Here is a 19,209-nt window from a genome sequence, read left to right as displayed (position 1 = left end):
AAGCCTTGCATTCTGCTCTCTGAATGGGCAGCTTGGTCTCACACGTTTGCTCCTTGTCTCACCCCAACACCCTACCTTGAACCAAGACGCCTCAACCTAGAATGTCCTCTCCCATCCCTGCAGCCACCAATGGCATTCCACTGTATAAATCCGTATTCTCAGATGTCTCAGAGGGCTTTTAAATTTTTCCCTGCTGTTCCCCATTTGTTTTACCTTGGCTACTCATCCTAGCTTCTGAAGGAGCTTCTGAATGCCCCTATCTGCACAGCAAAACCCAAGCACCATGGTAGGAGCTACAGAGCAGTGCACTGCCTTGTGCCCTTCTCTCCCAGCTAAGGAATCTTCCATTTTCAAACTGCTTGAGAAGCTGCACCCAAGGCAAGTTAAAGCCTCAGAGTCAGAAACACTGGACAGTGACCACCTGAGAATGTGCTCTATTTTAATCCACGTGATAGCGTGTGGGAGGTTAGAGGCATGTGGAGAAAACCAGATGATTTTGGAGCCTGGGAAGCTAAACGGAGCCTTCATCAGAGGAAACAATCTGACTAAAGGGATAGAAGACAGCTGAGGACCTGTGCTGGTGAGCGTCTCTCTATAAATAGCAGTTGAGACCCTCCCTAGAGGGAAACGCCTGGGGAAAGAGAACCCACACCTGGAATGCTCTCAGAACTCTGCAGCCAGTTCAGAATTTCCTGTTAACTGCGAATAATAAAAACGTGATAAATGGATCATTAAGTTTTCTTCTGAAACATTTAAGTATCAGTATATGGGCAGCAGCTGTGAATGAGTTGTGTCTATAGATAGGAAATACATTTTCAAAAACTCAGAAAAACTGACCTTCGTTAGTTAAAGATATAGGGCTGCCGATGTATACTCAGGAATTCTATTTCTTCCGTATTCCTATAACTGGAATATCTCCCTGCATATTTATAATTTGCCTGTCACATGACTCCTCTGCTCAAAATCCCAAAAGTTCGCAGTTTCCTCAGTAAAACCAAAGTCCTAGAGAAGAATGGAAGACAAGCCATAGACTAAGAGAAAGTATTTACATAAGACATATACAATCAAGGACTTGTACCCAAAATATACAAAGCACTCCTAAAATTCAACAATAATAAAACAAACAGCCCAACTTAAAAATGGGCAAAAGACCCAAACAGACTCCTTGCCAAAGAAGATATATAGATGGCAAGTAAGCATATGAAAACATGCTCCACATCATATATCATCAGGGAACTGCAAATTAAAACAAGGAGAAACCACTACACACGTATTAAAATGGCCAGAATCCAACACCATTTGCTGGTGAGGATGTGGAGCAACAAGAACTCTCATTCAATCCTGGTGGGGATGCAAAATGGCGCCAACAATTTGGTGGTTTCTTACCAAATTTAACATATTCATACCATACGATCCAGCAATCTTGCTCCTTTGGTGCTTCAACCCAAGAGCTGAAAACACATCCTTGCAAAAACCTGAACACAAATGTCTACAGCAGCTTTATTTGCCAAAACCTGGATGTAATCAAGATGACCTGCAGTAGTGAATGTGTAAATAAACTGAGGTGCATCCAGACAGTGGGAAACCAGTGATAAAAAAGAAATGATCTGTTAAGCCATAAGAAGACATGGAGGAAACTTAAATGCATATTTCTAAGGGAAAGAAGCCAATCTGAAGAGGCTACATCCTGTATGATTTCAACTATATGGCATTCTGGAAAAGGCACAACTATGGAGACAGTAAGATCAGTGGTTGCCAGGGGCTGGCAGAATGAACAGACAAGCAAGGAAGATTTTCAGGGCAGTGGAACCACTCTGTATGACACTGTAATGGTGGATACATTGGGTTGTCCAAACCCACAGGGTACACAACAAAGTGAACCCTAATGTACACTGTGGACTTTAGTTAATAATGTATCAGTATCGGTTCAATGGTGACAAGTATACCGCGCTAATGAAAATGTTAATAGGGGAAAGAGGGGGTAGGTGGGAATTCTCTGTACTTTCTGCCCAGTTTTCTGGAAACCTAAACTGCTCTAGAAAATAAAGCTTCTTGATTTTTTTGAAGTCAGAGTCCCTGTGATGGCTAAGCAAGCCCTGCACAATCTGCTCTCTTGTTCTCTCCTTGAACTCATCAGCCAGCTACTCTCCTCTATTTCACACTGATCTCTGCTGTGTCCAGAACTTGCCAGGAAGGCTCTTACCTCAGGGCCTTTGCACAGGCTATTCCCCTTGCCTGAAATCCCATCTCCCAGACATTCACGTCATTCCTTTGCTCAGATTCATGGGAGGCTTTATTTAAATGCCACTTCTCAGTAACATCTGCCCTAATTATCAGATATAAAATGGCAACATTGCCTAGCTGCTGGCATTCCCATTCCTCCTCTTCCTGTTCCTTCTCTCCAGAGCACTTACATGGTCTAACATGCTATGTAATCTACTTGTGTCCTGCATTAGGAAAGAGAGGCTGCAGATGCAAAGTATTCAGTCTGTCTGGGAAAAATGTCAACACCTGGTAGATACAAGCAATCAGTGTATTATTTGTTCAGTAAAAGTGAAGTTGAGCAATGCTGACAGAGCACCTAAAATATAAAAGTAGTATCACTGTCAAGTATGAGAATCAAATATTTGAGACAGGTACTATTCTAAAAAAAAATAAAATAAAATAAAAAATAAAAAACACTTGATGGGACACCAGGGTGGCTCATCATTTGAACATCTGCCTTTGACCCAGGGTGTGATCCCGGAGTCCCAGGATCGAGTCCCACGTCGGGCTCCCTGCATGGAGCCTGCTTCTCCCTCTGCCTGTGTCTCTCATGAATACATAAATAAAATATTTTTAAAAAATAAAATAAAAATAAAAAACACTTGGAAGTATAATCACTACAGGCAAAGCGATACAGAGAAATGAAAGACAATCTTGGGTTTTACTCTAAGTCTTAAACTTAACCCTTTCTGTCAAGATCGACAGGTGCATCCTGCAACTGCCAGCTCAGCCTAGGGACAGCTGCCAGCCCCCTCCATCCAGGGCTGCCCACATTCAGCATCCTGGGCTCCATTTTCTCCTGTGTGTATCAGGACATCAGGTAGCCAGGAGCTGCCGGGAACTGCTGAGAGCCAGCACTCAGGTTTCAGCTTTCATCTCTATCACTAAGGAAAATCGCTGGCTACATGTTGGGTTCCCCCTAACCAGCTGGCATGCTCTCTCAGGCCTCTGCAGGCTCCCATCACCCAGCACATCAAGCAGCCATCCACAAGACCCACATGTTTAATAGGGTTGCCTTATATTAGTTTCCTAAGTATCACAAAGGAGCCAAAACAAGCCACCAAAGACCTCGTGTGATTCCGACATTTCAGAGAGGAAGGGACAGAGGCTCACGCAGTAGGCAGAGGGGAGGGACAGGCATGAACGCCAGCAGCCGCCCACCTGCAACTGTGACTATCTTGATGCCTGTGTGGCGCAGCCTCCTGTGTCTGTGACACCCAGAGAGAGTGGCCCTCTTGTGTCCCTTCAGGCAGTTTCCGCAGTTCAGGCTCAGCAAACTCCAGCAAGGGGGCTTGCTATTCACTGCTTCTGCCCTCTGGCGTCTCCTCTGCCTGTCCAGTGAGTCTAGTTTTTATTTCTGTAACTTCCACTTATTCCTTTTTTAGAAGTCTTATTTCTTTGCTGAGATTTCCTATGTTTTCATTTGTCTCAAGAGAATTTGTCATTGCTGTTTGAGGCATTTTTAGGATGGCTACTTGAAAACATTTGTCAGTGATTCTAACGTCACTTCCTGGAAGGAGAAACAGTCACTAAAGGCCACCTCAGCCGTGGCTCATGGAAAAGGAGCTCCCCATGGCCAGACTTGGGGTGGGGGAGGTTGTCAGAAATTGTCACCATTTTCTCCATATTCAGTAACCAAATGATTCATTGGCTACTTACCTGAAAAGCATAATTGGAATGAAATTGAGGCAGGTCTTCTTGGTGTTGGTTTAAGGCCAGTGTGAGCCGCACAGACTCCTCTAGACCTTGAAAGAACAAAGGGTCCCCAGCTAAAAGACCACAGACCCAGCACCCCTTAGAAGCAGCATCACAAGTCACAGCTCAGCTGAACCCTCACTAAAGAACGGTTCTGCACAGCCATGTTTTGTTCTAGCATCCCAGACTCCTCCCAGAGGCCATTCTCTAACCCCACAGTCCAACAACACGGTGACTTACTTTTCCCTTAAAAGCCTGTGTTACAGAGAAACCCTGCCTGAAGTGTCTCCATCTCTCTCCATAGTTTTTAATGACTTGGCATCCTGTTCAGCCACAGCTCCTCCCAACCCTAATGCAAATATTTCAAGGGTGTCTCCCTAAGCGCCTCAATTTAAGTAAGGCATTCATCAGAACTCATACAGACCTCCTGAGCTCATTCTCTTCAGAGAGACTGTTTCTCTTCTGCTTTACACAAGAATTTTCTAGATGCACAGAAACAGGTGATGAGTCCCATTTTTGAGGTAAAGTCCAACAGCCCTTTCCAATCCAAGGCAGGATATCTTTCCAACCTCTCTACCTCCACATTTCAAAAGCCCATAGGAAAGCAGCATGGGATCTGTTCTGTCTTGAACGTAAAGGCACCAAGCATGAGGGGGTAGCCAAGGTAGGCAAGTGCACTGCTCACCTGTGGAAGCCCCCAGGTAATCACACTTGGCCTCCTGTCTTCTTAAAGGGCCATGCATGCAATCTGGCTGATCCAGATTATGGAGTTGCTGGGCTGATGAGCTCAGAAGGCTGTCAGTAGTTCTCATATGTGGTCTCCTGGACCAGCAGCATCAGAATAACCTGAGAACCCATCAGAAGTGCAAATTCTCATCACCCACCCAGACCTACGAAATCAGAACTCTGGGGTGAAGCCCAGCAATCCATCTTCACAAGCCATCCGCTGAGTCTGATGACCATCAAACATAAGACCCACACAGCCACCTAAACCAAAGGCATAAGTGATGGGAAGCCCATCATTACTTGAGACAACCTGAAATACAACATGCTCACTAACATTTTGTACATGATGGACAAGAATCGGTGTTGGGCAGCTGTGGTACCCCCAGCTGTAAGAGAAGAAAACCAGTCCGATCCAGGAACTCTCAGCCCAGAAGCTCCTCAATGAGGGAGCCTGTGTGTGTGTGTGTATGCCACACCCCTTGCCTCAACACCCCCAGCCCTGCTCCCAGGAACACTACCCCAACAGCCTCTCAAAGATAAAGGATCAAGGAGAAAAAAAATAACCAGTGGGCTTGCTTCTCCCACACATGGAGACAGACCTGAAAAGTGGGTGTTTTATTGCTTTGCATTGGGAAATTAGTGCCCAAAAGCTAGACATTGCTTATATTTATTATGGTTATTTAGGAACAATATTCCCTCTGCATAGCATTTACTTACTTTTATCTTTTTCCCTGCATTTTATTATGACTTGTAACAAATTGTGAGTGGTTTCCAAATAAGAGAAAGCAAAAATATAAATAATAGTGAAAGGTAATATAAGGGAAGGGAGAAGAAGTGTGTGGGAAATATCAGAAAGGGAGACAGAACATAAAGACTCCTAACTCTGGGAAACGAACTAGGGGTGATGGAAGGGGAGGAGGGCAGGGGGTGGGGGTGAATGGGTGACGGGCACTGAGGGGGGCACTTGGCGGGATGAGCACTGGGTGTTATTCTGTATGTTGGCAAACTGAACACCAATAAAAAATAAATTATAAAAAAAAGAAAGCAAAGCCCAAGAGACATGTATATTCATAACTTTATAACCTTATAATACAGACAGTCCTCAACTTGCACATGAATGTTCTCAAAAATGACATACTGACATCCCTAAAATGCCTTAACTCATCAGATCTGGACTTTCAAAGGTCAGCTGCAACACAGACGTGGCAGAGAACAGGTGGCTTCCAGCAGTTCCTTGTGAAATGGATGGGGGGGTGGATTACAGACCAGACGTTAATACATTTAAGGTAAGAGGAAGCCTCAGCATTGCTCAGAGTGACAGCTCTTCAGCTTCTACTCACTCACTAGACTTACACGAACACCCGGTAAAATATGTAGGAATTGAAGGGGGAAATGTGGCAGTTGTATTACCCTGAAACCATGGGAAAGAACAGTTTTCTAGAATCCTTTTTTAGGCAAAGCCAGCTCAAGGTCAGCTTCCCCTTTCTAAGGTCAACTTCCACTTGCCAGACTCTGAAGAGGGTTGATGAGCACCATAACGTCCCGCTCAGCCCTGAACCACTGCTGTGCATCCACGCACCCAGGGCACCCTCACTGAATCCAGCCTCACTGACTCAGCTCTGCCTCCAACATCCCCTGCTCCCCTCTGTCCAGAGCCACCCTCGCCCTCACCACTCCACACAGGCACCCTGGCTCAGCGGCCAATGACAAGGTGTACACTCTGCCGGCTAGCCCAGCAGAGTCTGTGTGTGCCTACTGCCGGGGAACAAGGAAGGACCATGCCCCATCCTCCCTGCACACCGCCAGATCCTTCTGGTCCTCTGAGGCATGCTCTCTCACCCCTGCTGCATACTGGCTGTGCTCTTCCCCTGGCTTCCAGTCACCAGGCTCCTTCCTGACCTCACCACCTGCTGCCAGGTTCCTCCTTTGCAGTGCTGCCCAGCCGTCCCTGTCCAACTCCCCAAGGCTGGTGCTAGGAAGCTCACCACTGCCCCACACTCCAATTCATATGTCTCCCTCTCTCTCTCTATCTCTCTCTCTTTCTCTCTCCCTCATGACTCCCAAATTTATATTCCAGCCCATTCTCTCTCTTTCTCTCTCCCTCATGACTCCCAAATTTATATTCCAGCCCATTCTCCTTTTGGAATTCCAACTCCTCACCCTTACCTCAGGTGCCGCCCCAGGCTCCCTCTCACCTCTGAAACACCCCATCTACCCTGTGTGTAGCCAGCACCCTGGAGGCAGTGGGGCTCAGAGCTGCTGTGCCTGCCCTGGGTCTCCTGAACCCCACCTGGAACTCAGTTCCCAACAGCTCAATCAGGCAAAAGTAAGAGCTTCATATCCACCTCTCCCTCCACCACAGGCCACATCCAGTCTGTTTCCCCACCATGCCTGCAGTATTATTTTCAAATCTGTAACCATGTCATTCTTCCCTTTATGACTGGAAAATGTCAAAACCTTTAAGACCCTGTGCTGCCTGGTCAGTGTTTGTCTCTGCCTTGGCCAGCACTGTGGCCACCCAGGCCTTTCCCAATTCCTCCCCTTAATTCCAGCCCACTCATCCATCAGCACTCAGCTCAAGTACCACTTCCAGAGAAGAGTCTTCCCAAGACATCATCTGACCTACCTGCCAAGTATAAACCAGGATCCTCTGCTAAAACCTGTTCTTTACCCCCAGAGCATGTATCTCAATTTATAAAACAAATTCACACGACTTCTTTAATGTTACTTTCCCCGCTAGATGGTCTGCAAATCTATACTACTAATCACTGAATCTCCAGAGCCCAGCATAATAAACCATGCAGTAGATACCCAACGCAGATTTGATGAGAAAACAAATACAGCAACAAATGAGCTCTCTGGAAGTACACTATTTACCTTTATACGTTAAAATTCTATACATGTTTTCTGAATTCACAATCAGGTTCAAAAGTAGGGGACTGCCAAAAGAATGAACTAAAGCTCCACTACACACACAACAAAACCTTAATTACACACAGGGTGAATACTGCCATATAAGACTGAGATATAACAGATGTCCTATGCTCATATTTGAAGGGTACAATTTGACAAATTATGACACGTGCACCATTGTGAGACCATCCCCAGAATCAGGACGAATGCCCCTTCATCCCCAAAGTCTCCTTGTGCTTCCTAAGCACTAATGTACCTCCTGTCACTGTAGACCATGCTGCATTTTCTAGAATTTTATGTACACAGAGTCATACAATGTGTACTGTTTTGCCTAACTTCTTTACTCAACATAATTCTCATCCCTCTTAAGAGTATTCACTTTTATTGCATAGTACTGGATAGTACGGATAGACCACACTTCATCCATTCACCAGCAAAAAACATTTGGGTTGTATCCAGTTTGTAGTTATCAAAAATAAACCTGTAGAAAATAAATTTTAAAAAAACAAAGTTGCTATGAACGTGTGCACAAGACTTGGTAAGGGCATATTTCCGTTTCTTTGAGTAAATACTTAGAAATGGAGTGCCTAAGTGGCACCTGAGTGGCTCAATGGGTTAAGCATCCAATTCTTGATTTCAGCACAGGTCATGATCTCAGGGTCATGTGGGGCTCTGTGATCAGCGGGGAGTTAGCCTGAGGTTTTTCTCTCCCTCTGCCACCTGCCCCCAACTCATGCTCACTCCCTCTCTCTTTCTCAAATAAATGAATAAAATCTTTAAAAGGAAAGAAAGAAAGGGAATGGCTAAGCCACTTGGTAGATACTTAATAGTTCAAGGAACCGACAAGCTGCTTTCCAGAGTGGTTGCACAGTTTTCCACTCCCACCAGCAGTGGAAGGGGGCTCCAGATTCCCCAAGGTCCTCATCAACACATGGTAGGACCATTCTAACTATTCTAGCAGGTGTGCAAGAGTAGCATGCACTTCAGTTTCAGTTTGCACTTCCCTCATAACTAGTGCCACCTAGCATCTTTCCCATGCTTGTCACTTGTGTACCTTCTTTGGTGATGTGTCCGCTCAAGCCATTTGTCCATTTTTTATTTATGTTAAAGATTTTATTTGTTTATTCATGAGAATACACAGAGAGGAGAGAGAGAGGCAGACACAGGCAGAGGGAGAAGCAGGCTCCATGCAGGGAGCCTGACGTGGGACTCGATCCTGGGACTCCAGGATCACGCCCTGGGCCGAAGGCGGCGCTAAACCACTGAGCCACCCGGGCTGCCCCATTTGTCCATTTTTTAAATTAGGTTCTCTGCTTCCTCATTATTGAGTGTTGAGAATTCCTTATGTATCCTGGATATAAGTCCTTAATTGTTTGGTAAAATTCACCAGTGAGGCCATGTGGCCTGGAATCTTCTCTATGAGAAGCTTTTTAACTACTATAAATTCTTTCATAGATGTGGGGTTAGTAAGGTCATTCATTTCCTCTTGAACGTGTCTTCCATGGAAACTGTACGTCTTGTCTATGCTGCAGAAGTGACTGGCGTAATAACAATGTTCATACTATCCCATTGTTATCTTTTTAGCATCTAGAGAATCCGTGGTAATTCCTCATATTGGCCATTTGTGTCCTCTCTTTTTTTACTGATCAGTCTAAGAAGTTTATCAATTTTATTGAATTCCTCAAATAACCAGATTTTGGTTTTGTTGATTTTCTCTAGTAAATCTGTTATTTCGCTGATTCCCATTATGTCCTTTATTATTTGCTTTCATCTACTACTTACTTAGAGTTTAATTTGCCCATATTTTTCTAACTTCTTAAAGTAGACAGACATTCCATTACAGACAACAAAAGCATTTTTGTGTAAGGTGAGTAGCTCACTCCCAGAATATTATTTTAACAATTCATAAACAGATGCTTAAGACTCACATGCAGTAAAATACAGTTACTGTTATTATTTGAAGAACCAACTGTGGATTGCTGCCATGGTAGTTACTCAGACTCAAACTCAGTAAATGAATGCCCTTCGTCCAAGGTGGGATAGATGACCTTAGATCCTCCTCTATTTGTCACCAGTTGACCAAGTGTGGAAGACACTCCATTCCAGTCTCTTGTCACTTAAAAATATGGCTTCTGTGGTACTTTCTGGAAGCTTAGGCTTCACCACAAGCCTGTCCAGAATTTGACCACATCCTATTTATAGAGTGTGTTTTCAAAAGAAACAAAAATGCATTAACAAACAGGAAAACTGTGACCAGAAAATGTCATGTTTCCATGAGAAGAAATCTGTTACCAGCACCAATGTTTACGATTGCCTGAATGAGGCAATTTCTTCAGCCCCACAGAAAATATTACAATAAGTTTACTCTAGAAATAAAGGCCTGGAATCAGATTCTAGGCATCCTGATGGTGTCCGAGAGTGCTACCAGCAGAGATGATTCATCCAGGGGAGGCTCCTCTGAAACTTCTAATTCTCCAACAAAACCACTGTAACGTGACAGAGTCATAATCTTTCGGCATGAAAATCTTTTCAATTTTTCAGAAAACCAGTGTTCCTAACAAAAGACTTCTGAATGAATTTGCTAACTGCATATGGATACTAAAAAGTCCCTCATAAACATAAGAGAAGCCATGGGTCTTAAGTGTAAAGCATTTGTGAATTCTCTGTGTGAAGGAATTCTGGCCCAAACTCTTCATTTCATAGATGAATTAATTGAAGTCAGGTGCATATGGTTGTGTAAGTTGTGACTGCACAGTCTAGGGAGGGTCACTCACATTGTCATGTACGCGAATGGGGTGTTAGGAGTGTGCTAGGGGAGAGCTCTGGGGCAATGATGCATAGAGATCAGCCTCCACAGAGGTCAGCCTCCACAGGCACAGAGCAAGTTAGGGAAGGGTCATGGTAGAGTACAGAAGTGGCCCTAGTTCTTTACTCTTCCCTGTTGCCATGCCCTGTGGAGAGTGACATGCTAGCTCTTTCCATCAAAAGATAGAGCCTATTTTTTTACTATTTGAGTCCAAAGCTGGCCCTGACTTGCTTTGGCCAATGGCAGGTGCTAGTACCTGGCTGAGGCTTCAAGAGGCTTGGAGTGTTTCTGTGCTGTCTCACACCTGCCTCCATTCTGTGGACAAGCCCAGGCCCCAGGTGCTATGGGATTGGAGAGCATGCAGCAGCAAGCTTGGCCTCCTTAGTCCTTGCAGAAGCCTCCTAGACTCCACTGGAGAGAGCCCAGCTGAGATGGGCAGAGCTGACCACGCTGCATGGGCAAGATCAGTCATGACCCGAAGGACTGCCTAGCTCACCTGTAGCCCCATGGACAAAAACAGATGCTTTCTTCTGCCCACTGCTGAGGTTTCATGGCTGTTTGTTATGCAGCCTCACTGTGGCAGTAGATAACAGGTACAGGCTGGAGAATGAAGGTGTTATTTTGTACAGAACTTTAATTTTTATGACACTTGGAGCAGCTTTTTAGAAACCAGTCAATAATATTCAATATCATCTCCAAACAAGGTGTTTGTAATCCAGAACCAAACAAAATATAGCAATTTAGGCTTCTTCCATTTCATATTAAATTGCTTCAGCTGAAAATGGGACTCTGCTGTTCCAAGTTTGCTTTGGATTTGCAGTTTCCTGCCACAAAGTCTTGTTGTGGCAGTATGATTTTTTTGTGAGCAATACCTTCTTTAAAATGGTCTTGTCCTCAGTTATTTGTAAACACTGTGGCCCGTGATGGCCTTTCTCCCTCACTTCTGCATGACTCATGACCCTCTGCCCCTTCTCACTCATCTCTCATGGAAGAACCCCACAAGGAGTCTGGTAAGCTCTCCCTGTGGCACCTCATAGTCCTCAGGGGGACTTCAGGGCCTTCCTGACTCTGGGTTTACTGGTGTCCGTCTGTACTAAGATGGAAGGCAACATGCTGTACTTGTACGGATATACATGTGTCTGTGGCTAATGCTGTCTCCAGAGGGCCGTCTCTAGTCTTCTGGATTGGAATCACCTGCGTGTTTGTCATTGTCGGTAGGAGGTGGCAAAGGCGTGGTGTACCTCTGGGCAGTCAACTCTGCCATGGGCTGTGCCAGCGGCTAGGAGGGTTGGTTGTCTCCAAGACCCACTGGGCCCTTCCAGAGCCCCTGTATGTTACAGGGTGGTTCCCACGTGTGTTCAAGAGTCATCCATTTGCTATGTGACCTTGGGCAACTTCTCTAATTTCTCTGAGTCTTAATTTCCACCTAAAAATGAGATTAATGATACCTACCTGGAGGGGATGGGCTCTTGGGGCAATAGGGTCATTTAAGGGGGTAAATAGATATGAGGGGTTTGGTGAAGCATTGGGTACAGAGTAGGTCCTCAGTACACAGTAGGTGTTAGTATTTTATGAATTGACACTGAAAACTTTCCCTGCGGTGGCCAGGAAAACTCTAAGACAGGATTTGAACCTCAGGGCCACTCAAATCCAGGAACAGTTTCTTATTCTCACTACTGGGCAGATTCTAACAACCTTAGGGGGCTGGCGGCCCCTTCCTTCCCACCCAGACAGACCACCATTGTGTGGGCTGGTGGGACCACTGAATTTGACTTCCAGGACCCTCTGTTGCGCGCCAGGTCCAGTGCAGCTGCCAAATGCACACAGCTGCTGGCTCAGAGGGGCCGGAGGGCCTCGCTGGTAGGCTCGGGTTTCACTTTATAGGGCTTCATGCATGGAAAGGGCCTGGAACACCACCATGTGCAGATGGAGGGTGGGGGAGGGCTGGCCCTGGGTCCCCTGGGTCTGAATTCTGACCTTTTCTTCCATCATTTCTTCCCAGTTAGGTTAGGAAAATTCATTTCCTGCTATTTTTATATTTCTTACTTTAGCTCTGGATTTTAAAAGTTTTCTGAACCAGGCTGGTAGTTCTCAGCCGTTTTTGTGGGATAGTGCTGTGTCTGCTGTACTCCAAAGGCCAAGGAGATGGGGATGTTTAAATAGATTGTGTAAAAATATGTATTTATTGGGTTCCTACTATGTGTATGCTAGTATACATATCATACATACAGAAACACACGCACACATCTATGTGTTCAGCATACCCGGGGTGGACTCTTTGGCCCCGGAGAGCTGACTGAGCAAAGTGGGCATGGCAGACTGCCAAGCATCAGTGTTCTCACCCGGGAGATGGAGGCGACACGCAGCGCCGCAGAGAAGCAGCTCAGCACACTGCCAGCAGCTCCGGGCTTGCCCTACCCCTTTAAGAGAGACGTATCCAGAGGCGGGCAGTGCTCAGGGGAAGGAGGCCAGGAGGCCTCAGCAGGCATATTTCTATTAATAGAACAGGGTCCTGGGACGGCACCAGCAGGACTCTCCCAGGGACTGGGAAGCAGCTGCCCCGGGACAGGAGGTCATCTTGCTCCCCTAGTGCTCCCCAGATCCAAGTCAGCCCTCTCTGAGTACCCATGGGTGAGGCCAGCATAAACCCTGCACTGGTGCTCGGGTGGCTCTCGGGAGATCCCTTTCTACGTCCCCCACTCTGAATGTAGGTTTGTCTGCTTTACTTTGATTGAGCCAGCAAAGGCAGTTAGTTTCCTTCTTCCCCAGGCCTAAAGCCCAAGGCAAGAATCACCCTGCTGAGAGGCTGAGACAAGACTTTAAAACCACGTGCTTTGAAAGCAGATGTTTATTCTAACTCTTGTGGAAGCTTCGTCTCATTAAAAGGAATGGGATATGAAGGAATGGGATATAACCCATCATTCCATTTGTAAAGTTTAAAGACTCCTTAGGAACACAGTCAGGACATGACGTGTTCCGTAACTTTTCTGAGTGCTTTACCAGGCGACCCACAAGGATTTACCAACAGTGACAGGGAGTGGGCCTTCGGAGCAAGACCCATGCCAGCACACCACACTGCCATCGCTGGCCTCACCTGCAGGGTAAAGGGTCCAGGAAAAGGCAAACTTCCTGCAGTGGGCACTCAGAACTGCTGTCCAGCGGCCACTGACTTCACTTCTCTCCCTGAACCAGCTCCAAAAGACCTAGCACTGATCAGAATGCAGGCCACAAATCAATCAGGAGAAAGCCATTCTTCCTCCCATGTTCTGTCCTAATGCACTGATTTTCTGCAAGCCTGCAGATCACCACCTAGGGCTGCCAGATGACAGTCGGAGGAAATACAAACCACATTCTAATCCACGTCAGAAAAATCGTCAGATGCTGGGCTGCTCAAAAGCAGGTTGCCCAAAACTTCTTAGTTCCTGCTCCTCTGCACGAAGAGCTTTCTGACTTTGGATTTCCTGCTGCCTCATCCTACCAGTTTTCCTACTTTCTCCTGTACCAAATCCCCAAAGAACCTGTTAGTCCTTTCATCTCCTAGAGCATCTGGGCACCCTTGAAGCCGGTACAGACTTATTAATTTGACTGGGTCCAAATTTATTACGTGACCTATTATGGGTTGGACAGTATCCCCCAGAATCCATATGCTCAAGCCCTGACCCTGGAAGCACAGGATGTGACCCTATTTGGAAACAATGTCACTGCAGATGTCACCTGTTAAGATCACACTGGGGGCAGATGGCCCTAACCCAATGACAGTGTCCTTATAAAAGGTGAGGTTTGGATACAGCAGAGGCCGCAGGGAACGCAGTGGGGACTCTGGGTGAGTGCTAGACCCCCTTCCCTGGTGCCTTCCAAGGGACCAAGGCCCTGCCTGTATCCCAATCCCAGACCTGCACCTCCAGAACTGGGAGAGAGCAGATCTGTGGTGCAGCCGCTGGGCTGGGGCTCCATCACGGCCCCAGGACAGACACTCAGCCTGACAGCTTAACCCAACCTAAATGCTCACATACACATGGAGCAAGACCAGAAGGGTAGCAAGACTTTCAACTGTGATCCACAAATGTGGATGGAGGGAGTGTCTCCGGGGAGCATTTACCCAGCGGCGTGTGCTCTGTCCCCCTGGACCTATGGACAAAGAACGAGGCTCCATGAGCTTCTCGTGCTGAACCAAGCAAGTCCATGAACAAAACTACAGCAGCATGTCATGGCGTCCATCACTTTAGGGTGTCTATCACTGGAGGTCAGCCCTCTGAAACTTCGACATCTTGATTTCACCCTCCTGATGAAACAGTCTAGAGAATGTTTAAAAGTGTGAATTCACGAGCTCAGGGTTGCAGGCTCCCTGGATTCTGGGGCCTCTGTGTGCTCCCAACAGGAGGGATGGGAAAGTTTAAACTGTGAGCAGGTCACATTCTGGTCATTCCCAGACAAAATCAAAGCACCTGAGCCTCATACAGAAGATGGGGAAACTGTGCAATCCCCACGTTGTCTCCCCTTCAGCAGAGAACTTGTCGTCAGCAAGAATGGAAAGGGTCTCGCCTGAACTGCTTGTGTCAAGTCCATGCCCCGCCCCTGCCCCAAACCTAGGAAAGCCGACTGCATCAAGGGGATCCCGAAGACAAAACTTTTATAATCTGGACCGAAATGAAATGTCCTCATGGTCCTCCACCCTTTCACTGGTTCCAAAGTGGAAGGAATGAACATAATGCAACACATTAGCACATGTTTTCTTAACAAGAGGCACATGGGAAACCCAAGCCACCCCAAAACTTCTCTTAATGCTGTGCTTTCCCCACCCTAATGGTCTGTTTTAAACAGCAGATCTACAAATGTTAGGTTGCAGGCTGCTCACACCACATTAACCCATCATCCGTGTGTCTGTGCGGCAAACTGGGGTAATATCAAGGCCCTTTCAACTCACATGAATATTCAGTGAAGTTTCCAAACACTCCTGTGGAAAGAAAGCCATTCATACAGTCAAGTAAAAGCTGTCTGGCACATCTGCTGTGGGGCTCATGGCACTGGGTGTGAGCACTCAAATAAATACCTGTGCTTAAGAAATGCAAGAGCTCATGAAACACCCGAAACCCCAGGTTTTTAGAGACAGAGACTAGCTAATATTTTACTCCAAAAACTTACCTTTGAACCACAGAGAATCAGTAGTTCTGCCTATGTGTGCCTCTGATGTGAAACTTGTGTTGTGACTGCCTCAGTCGTAAACAAATCAGTTGGGGCAGCAGGGTAGGGGACACAGGGGCTGTGGGGCTTCAGTTTGGCCCTTGCAATCTAAACACTGTCTTCATTCCTCTCCTCCTTTCAGGGATGGAGGGAATGCTCCAGTTCTGAAAGCAAATCTTTCTAGAATGTACAAGAAAATGATTATTGAAGTCTGCCAGTCTAATGAATGCAGTTAATATACCAGATAACACGCATTAATAGTGATACGTTTTTATCCAGATAGTATCTGAAATTTCTTAAAGTTTCATGTCGGTCGTGGAACAGCATTTATAGAAGGCTGCTTTGGTGAACTGTGCATGCATTGTCACTGCTTCTCAACATCTTCCTTTTATTACCAGAGGTCCTGATGTCCAGAGGACAACAAAGTACTCTGAGTGCCTTGCAAGTTGGATTTGGCTCCTTATTCCTCTCTTAAATTATCATTTTATTGTGGCATCAGGTTCATTTATAAGCAACATTTTTATTTCCTGGACAAGCTGGCAGCTCTTCACTCTAATGCAGATTCTGTTTCCCTGTATATGTTCCAAGTAAGAAAAATACCTAAAACCCATATGCATGCAAAATTTATGTTAAATAAAACCTTTTCCGACCTTTAAAATGCAGCACCAACCATGCACAAACTTAGAAGAGTAAACGTCTTACTTTTCCAAGTCACCTAATTAACCTCTTATTAGCAAACTGTCCTGGTGCCGTTAGGGCCAGTATGAATCCATTTTTAAAAATAGTTTTGTTTTTTGTTTTTTGTTTTTGTTTTTTCCTAATTATGGTGTGCTTCAGCTTCTCCATTGAACACCTTTTAAGTAAATGTTGATCTTAGGATTCTGCATTGGCAAAAAAAAAAAAAAAAAAAAAAAGGGATAAAACTGCAGTTTCTGAAATACAAGTACGCATTGTTTTTAAAAGCGTTTCTCCGCCTTGGCCCCTGCTTTGTGAGCCCCTGTAAGAGGAAAACAAACTTTAACCACTCACAGACAGGCGGGTCAAGGTTCACGCTCGCCCCGGGGAAACCACCAGCCACCAGGAGAGAGGCAAGGTCCGTGGGGCTGGGGATTCTGCTGGGAATCAGGCGTGGACCTGGAAGTGAAATCTGGAATATTCCGCCGGTCCTGAAGGGTCCCCGGGCCCGGAGACGCGCGGAACGCTCGGGGGGCGCGGCGGCTCCGTCCAGGCCGCCCTCGCTGCCGATCGCCGCACCGCTCGGACACCGCGAGCGCGCCGACAGGGGAGGGGGCTCCTGCAACGGCAGCCGGGCGGGAGCTGTCGGAACAAAGCCTGGGGGAGCCGCGCCGGCGCCGCGCACCGTCCTGCGCGCGGCCACGGAGCGGGGCGCCCCCGCCTCGGGGCCCCGCGGCCTCCCGGGGTCGCCCCCCGCCCCGCACACAATGGCGCCCAGCTCCCGCCGCCGGGCCTCGCGCCGCGCTCCCGGGGCCGCGCACAAAGGAAGCGCGTGGGCTCCTCCGCGCCCCCGCCCCCGCGCCCGCGCCCGCGCGTGTCCGCGCCTCCCGGGAGGCGGCGGGGCGCGGGCGGCGGGCGGCGGGCGGCGGGGCCTGGGCGCCGCGGGGGCGCCGCGGGGGCGGGGGCGCGGGCGGGGGCGCGGACCGGGGCCGGGGCGGGGGCGCGGGCGGGGGCGGGGGCGGCCGCACTTACTTTCTCGATGGTCCCGGGCAGCAGGCGCTCCAGCAGCCTGCAGAGCACCACCCCGTCCTTGAGAGACGCCTGCAGGAAGCCCTCCGGGTCCGAGATGGTCTTCTTGGGCGACTCCAGCACCCCCAAGGCGATGAGCCACGTAACGGTCTGCTCGGCGGAATTCATCGCGGCGGCGCGCCCGGCCTCCCCGCGCCGCGGGCCCGAGTGGGCGCCGTTCACCTCGGACCGGCCGCGGCCCGGCCGGCTGCGCCCCCCGCCCCCTCCGGCTCGCCCATGGAGAGGCCGGCCCGGCGATTGGCCCGGGCGGCGCCGCGCTCCGGCCGGCTCGCGCTCCCTCGCGTGCGTCCTGGCCGACTGTCAAGTGCCTTTTCATTAGATGCACATGAACCTGCGGCGGCCGCCCGGCGCCGCCCCCGCCGCCGCCTCCCGGCTCCCAGCCGCCGCCGCCGATGACATCACCGCCAGGAGAAGAAAAGACGCGGCGCTGGAGCGGCCCCGCGCCGGCCGGCCTCGCTGGCTCCCCGCGCTCGGGCCCGCCGTGCGCCCCGCCCGCGCCCCCGCCCCGCCCCGGCCCGCCCGCCCGCCGGCCGCGCGCGCCCACCTGCGCCGCCGCGACCCCCAGCGCCCGCCGCCTCGGCCGTGTGCGCCCCGCGGGCCCCGCGCCGCCCCGCGCGTGACTGTCGCGATCCGGCGGCGCTGCGAGCCCCGAGCGCCTCCCAGAATGCTCTTTTGGGTTTTGCCAGTTTTATTTCGGGCGCTGGGGGCGGGGGGCGGGGGGCGGCGCTGGAAACGAGCCGCTCGCTCCTGCCCGCCGCTCCGCTGGGCAAGCCGGCGGCTGCGGAGCGCGGACGATCCTTGCAGCCGCGAGCAGCTGGGCCTGATGCGGGAGGACTCGGTCCCCGGGCGGGCGGGCGCAGACGCCGGGAGTCCCGCGTGCCCCCCGCCGGGAGGGAGGCCCACGCACGGGACCCGCCGCCCCACCCCCACCCCCGGGGCTCTGGGACCTCTGCAGGACCCTGGCGTTCCCGACACCGACACCGGGGAGGAAGGTCAGGAGAGCCACAGAGCCTGGCCTGGCCTGGCCTGGGCCTGGGCCTGGGCCAGGGTCTGTGCCGCGAGTGCAGAAAGCCTGAGAACGCCTCCATCCGCGGCGCCGTCTCTCGGGGGCAGAAGATGCTTGGGTCGCCGAGGGGAGGGGCCGCGGGCGCCGGCCGGACTGCAGGGACGCGCCGTGCAGCTGTCCTGCGGTGCACACGCTGCTGCACACACGGGCTGACGTGGACATACGAGTGTAACCAAGGGGGAGCCCCTTCGTACACGAAGGACATGGCCGTGCAAGCGTGTGTCCCGGTACTCCCTGCACACCCGAGAGCTTTCCCTGCTTGCTTCCCGATGGCCTCCGGCAGTTTAAGCCCCATTAGCAGAGCTTTAGACGCCAGGCACATATATGGTCCAGTTAATGACAAAGAGCTAGGAGCCATACAAAAACTTTGTAAAAAAAAAAAAAAAAAAAAAAAAATAGAGGCTTAACTCTTTCTTTCCCTTCTTCCAGAGTACTTCCATGGCGATCATGAATTGCATTTATTTCCAGCTCTGAACTAAGCAATTATATTTTCTTCCCAAATGCAGACATGGTCAGGGAAAGGGCAGCATGGATTCTGGACGGGAGGGCCACCTACTCAATGGTCATGGTTACCGCTTCAGGAGCTCACTGGGTGCCTGCCAGAGCTCCTTCCTTGCATCACATCACAGCATCGTTACTACAGTCTTACAGAGTTTGTCTCCTTGTCCCCATTGTCACACACCCAAGTGGTGGAGATGAGACGCAACACATCACCAGTTTCTGGACAGCTTCTCCACACGCTTTCTAGCAAACAGAGCCATTAAGAGTTCTATTAAGGGCTGTGCCCAAAGAC

The 19,209-nt window shown here is 49.1% G+C and overlaps 1 protein-coding gene across 6 annotated transcripts in view; it reads right to left on the bottom strand.

Annotated features, from left to right (window-relative positions):
- The window catches only part of ARHGEF7 (Rho guanine nucleotide exchange factor 7), a 123,501-nt gene extending 105,513 nt beyond the window's left edge, over positions 1-17,988 (bottom strand). For 2 of the 6 annotated variants that reach the window (XM_026008847.2, XM_026008848.2), the window contains exon 1: positions 17,294-17,703. In XM_026008847.2, the coding sequence (XP_025864632.1) occupies positions 17,294-17,458 (165 nt within the window). In that variant the 5' untranslated portion in view covers positions 17,459-17,703. Of the gene's footprint in view, positions 1-16,615; positions 16,881-17,293; positions 17,704-17,894 lie in introns of those variants that run through there. The other 4 variants (XM_072761032.1, XM_072761030.1, XM_072761033.1 and 1 more) reach the window with 4 other exon arrangements.
- Positions 17,989-19,209: the final 1,221 nt, after the last annotated feature.

The sequence above is a fragment of the Vulpes vulpes genome, chromosome 6 (assembly GCF_048418805.1).
Source record: "Vulpes vulpes isolate BD-2025 chromosome 6, VulVul3, whole genome shotgun sequence".
Lineage (NCBI taxonomy): Eukaryota > Metazoa > Chordata > Mammalia > Carnivora > Canidae > Vulpes > Vulpes vulpes.
This window is presented reverse-complemented; position numbering and strand designations above follow the sequence as displayed.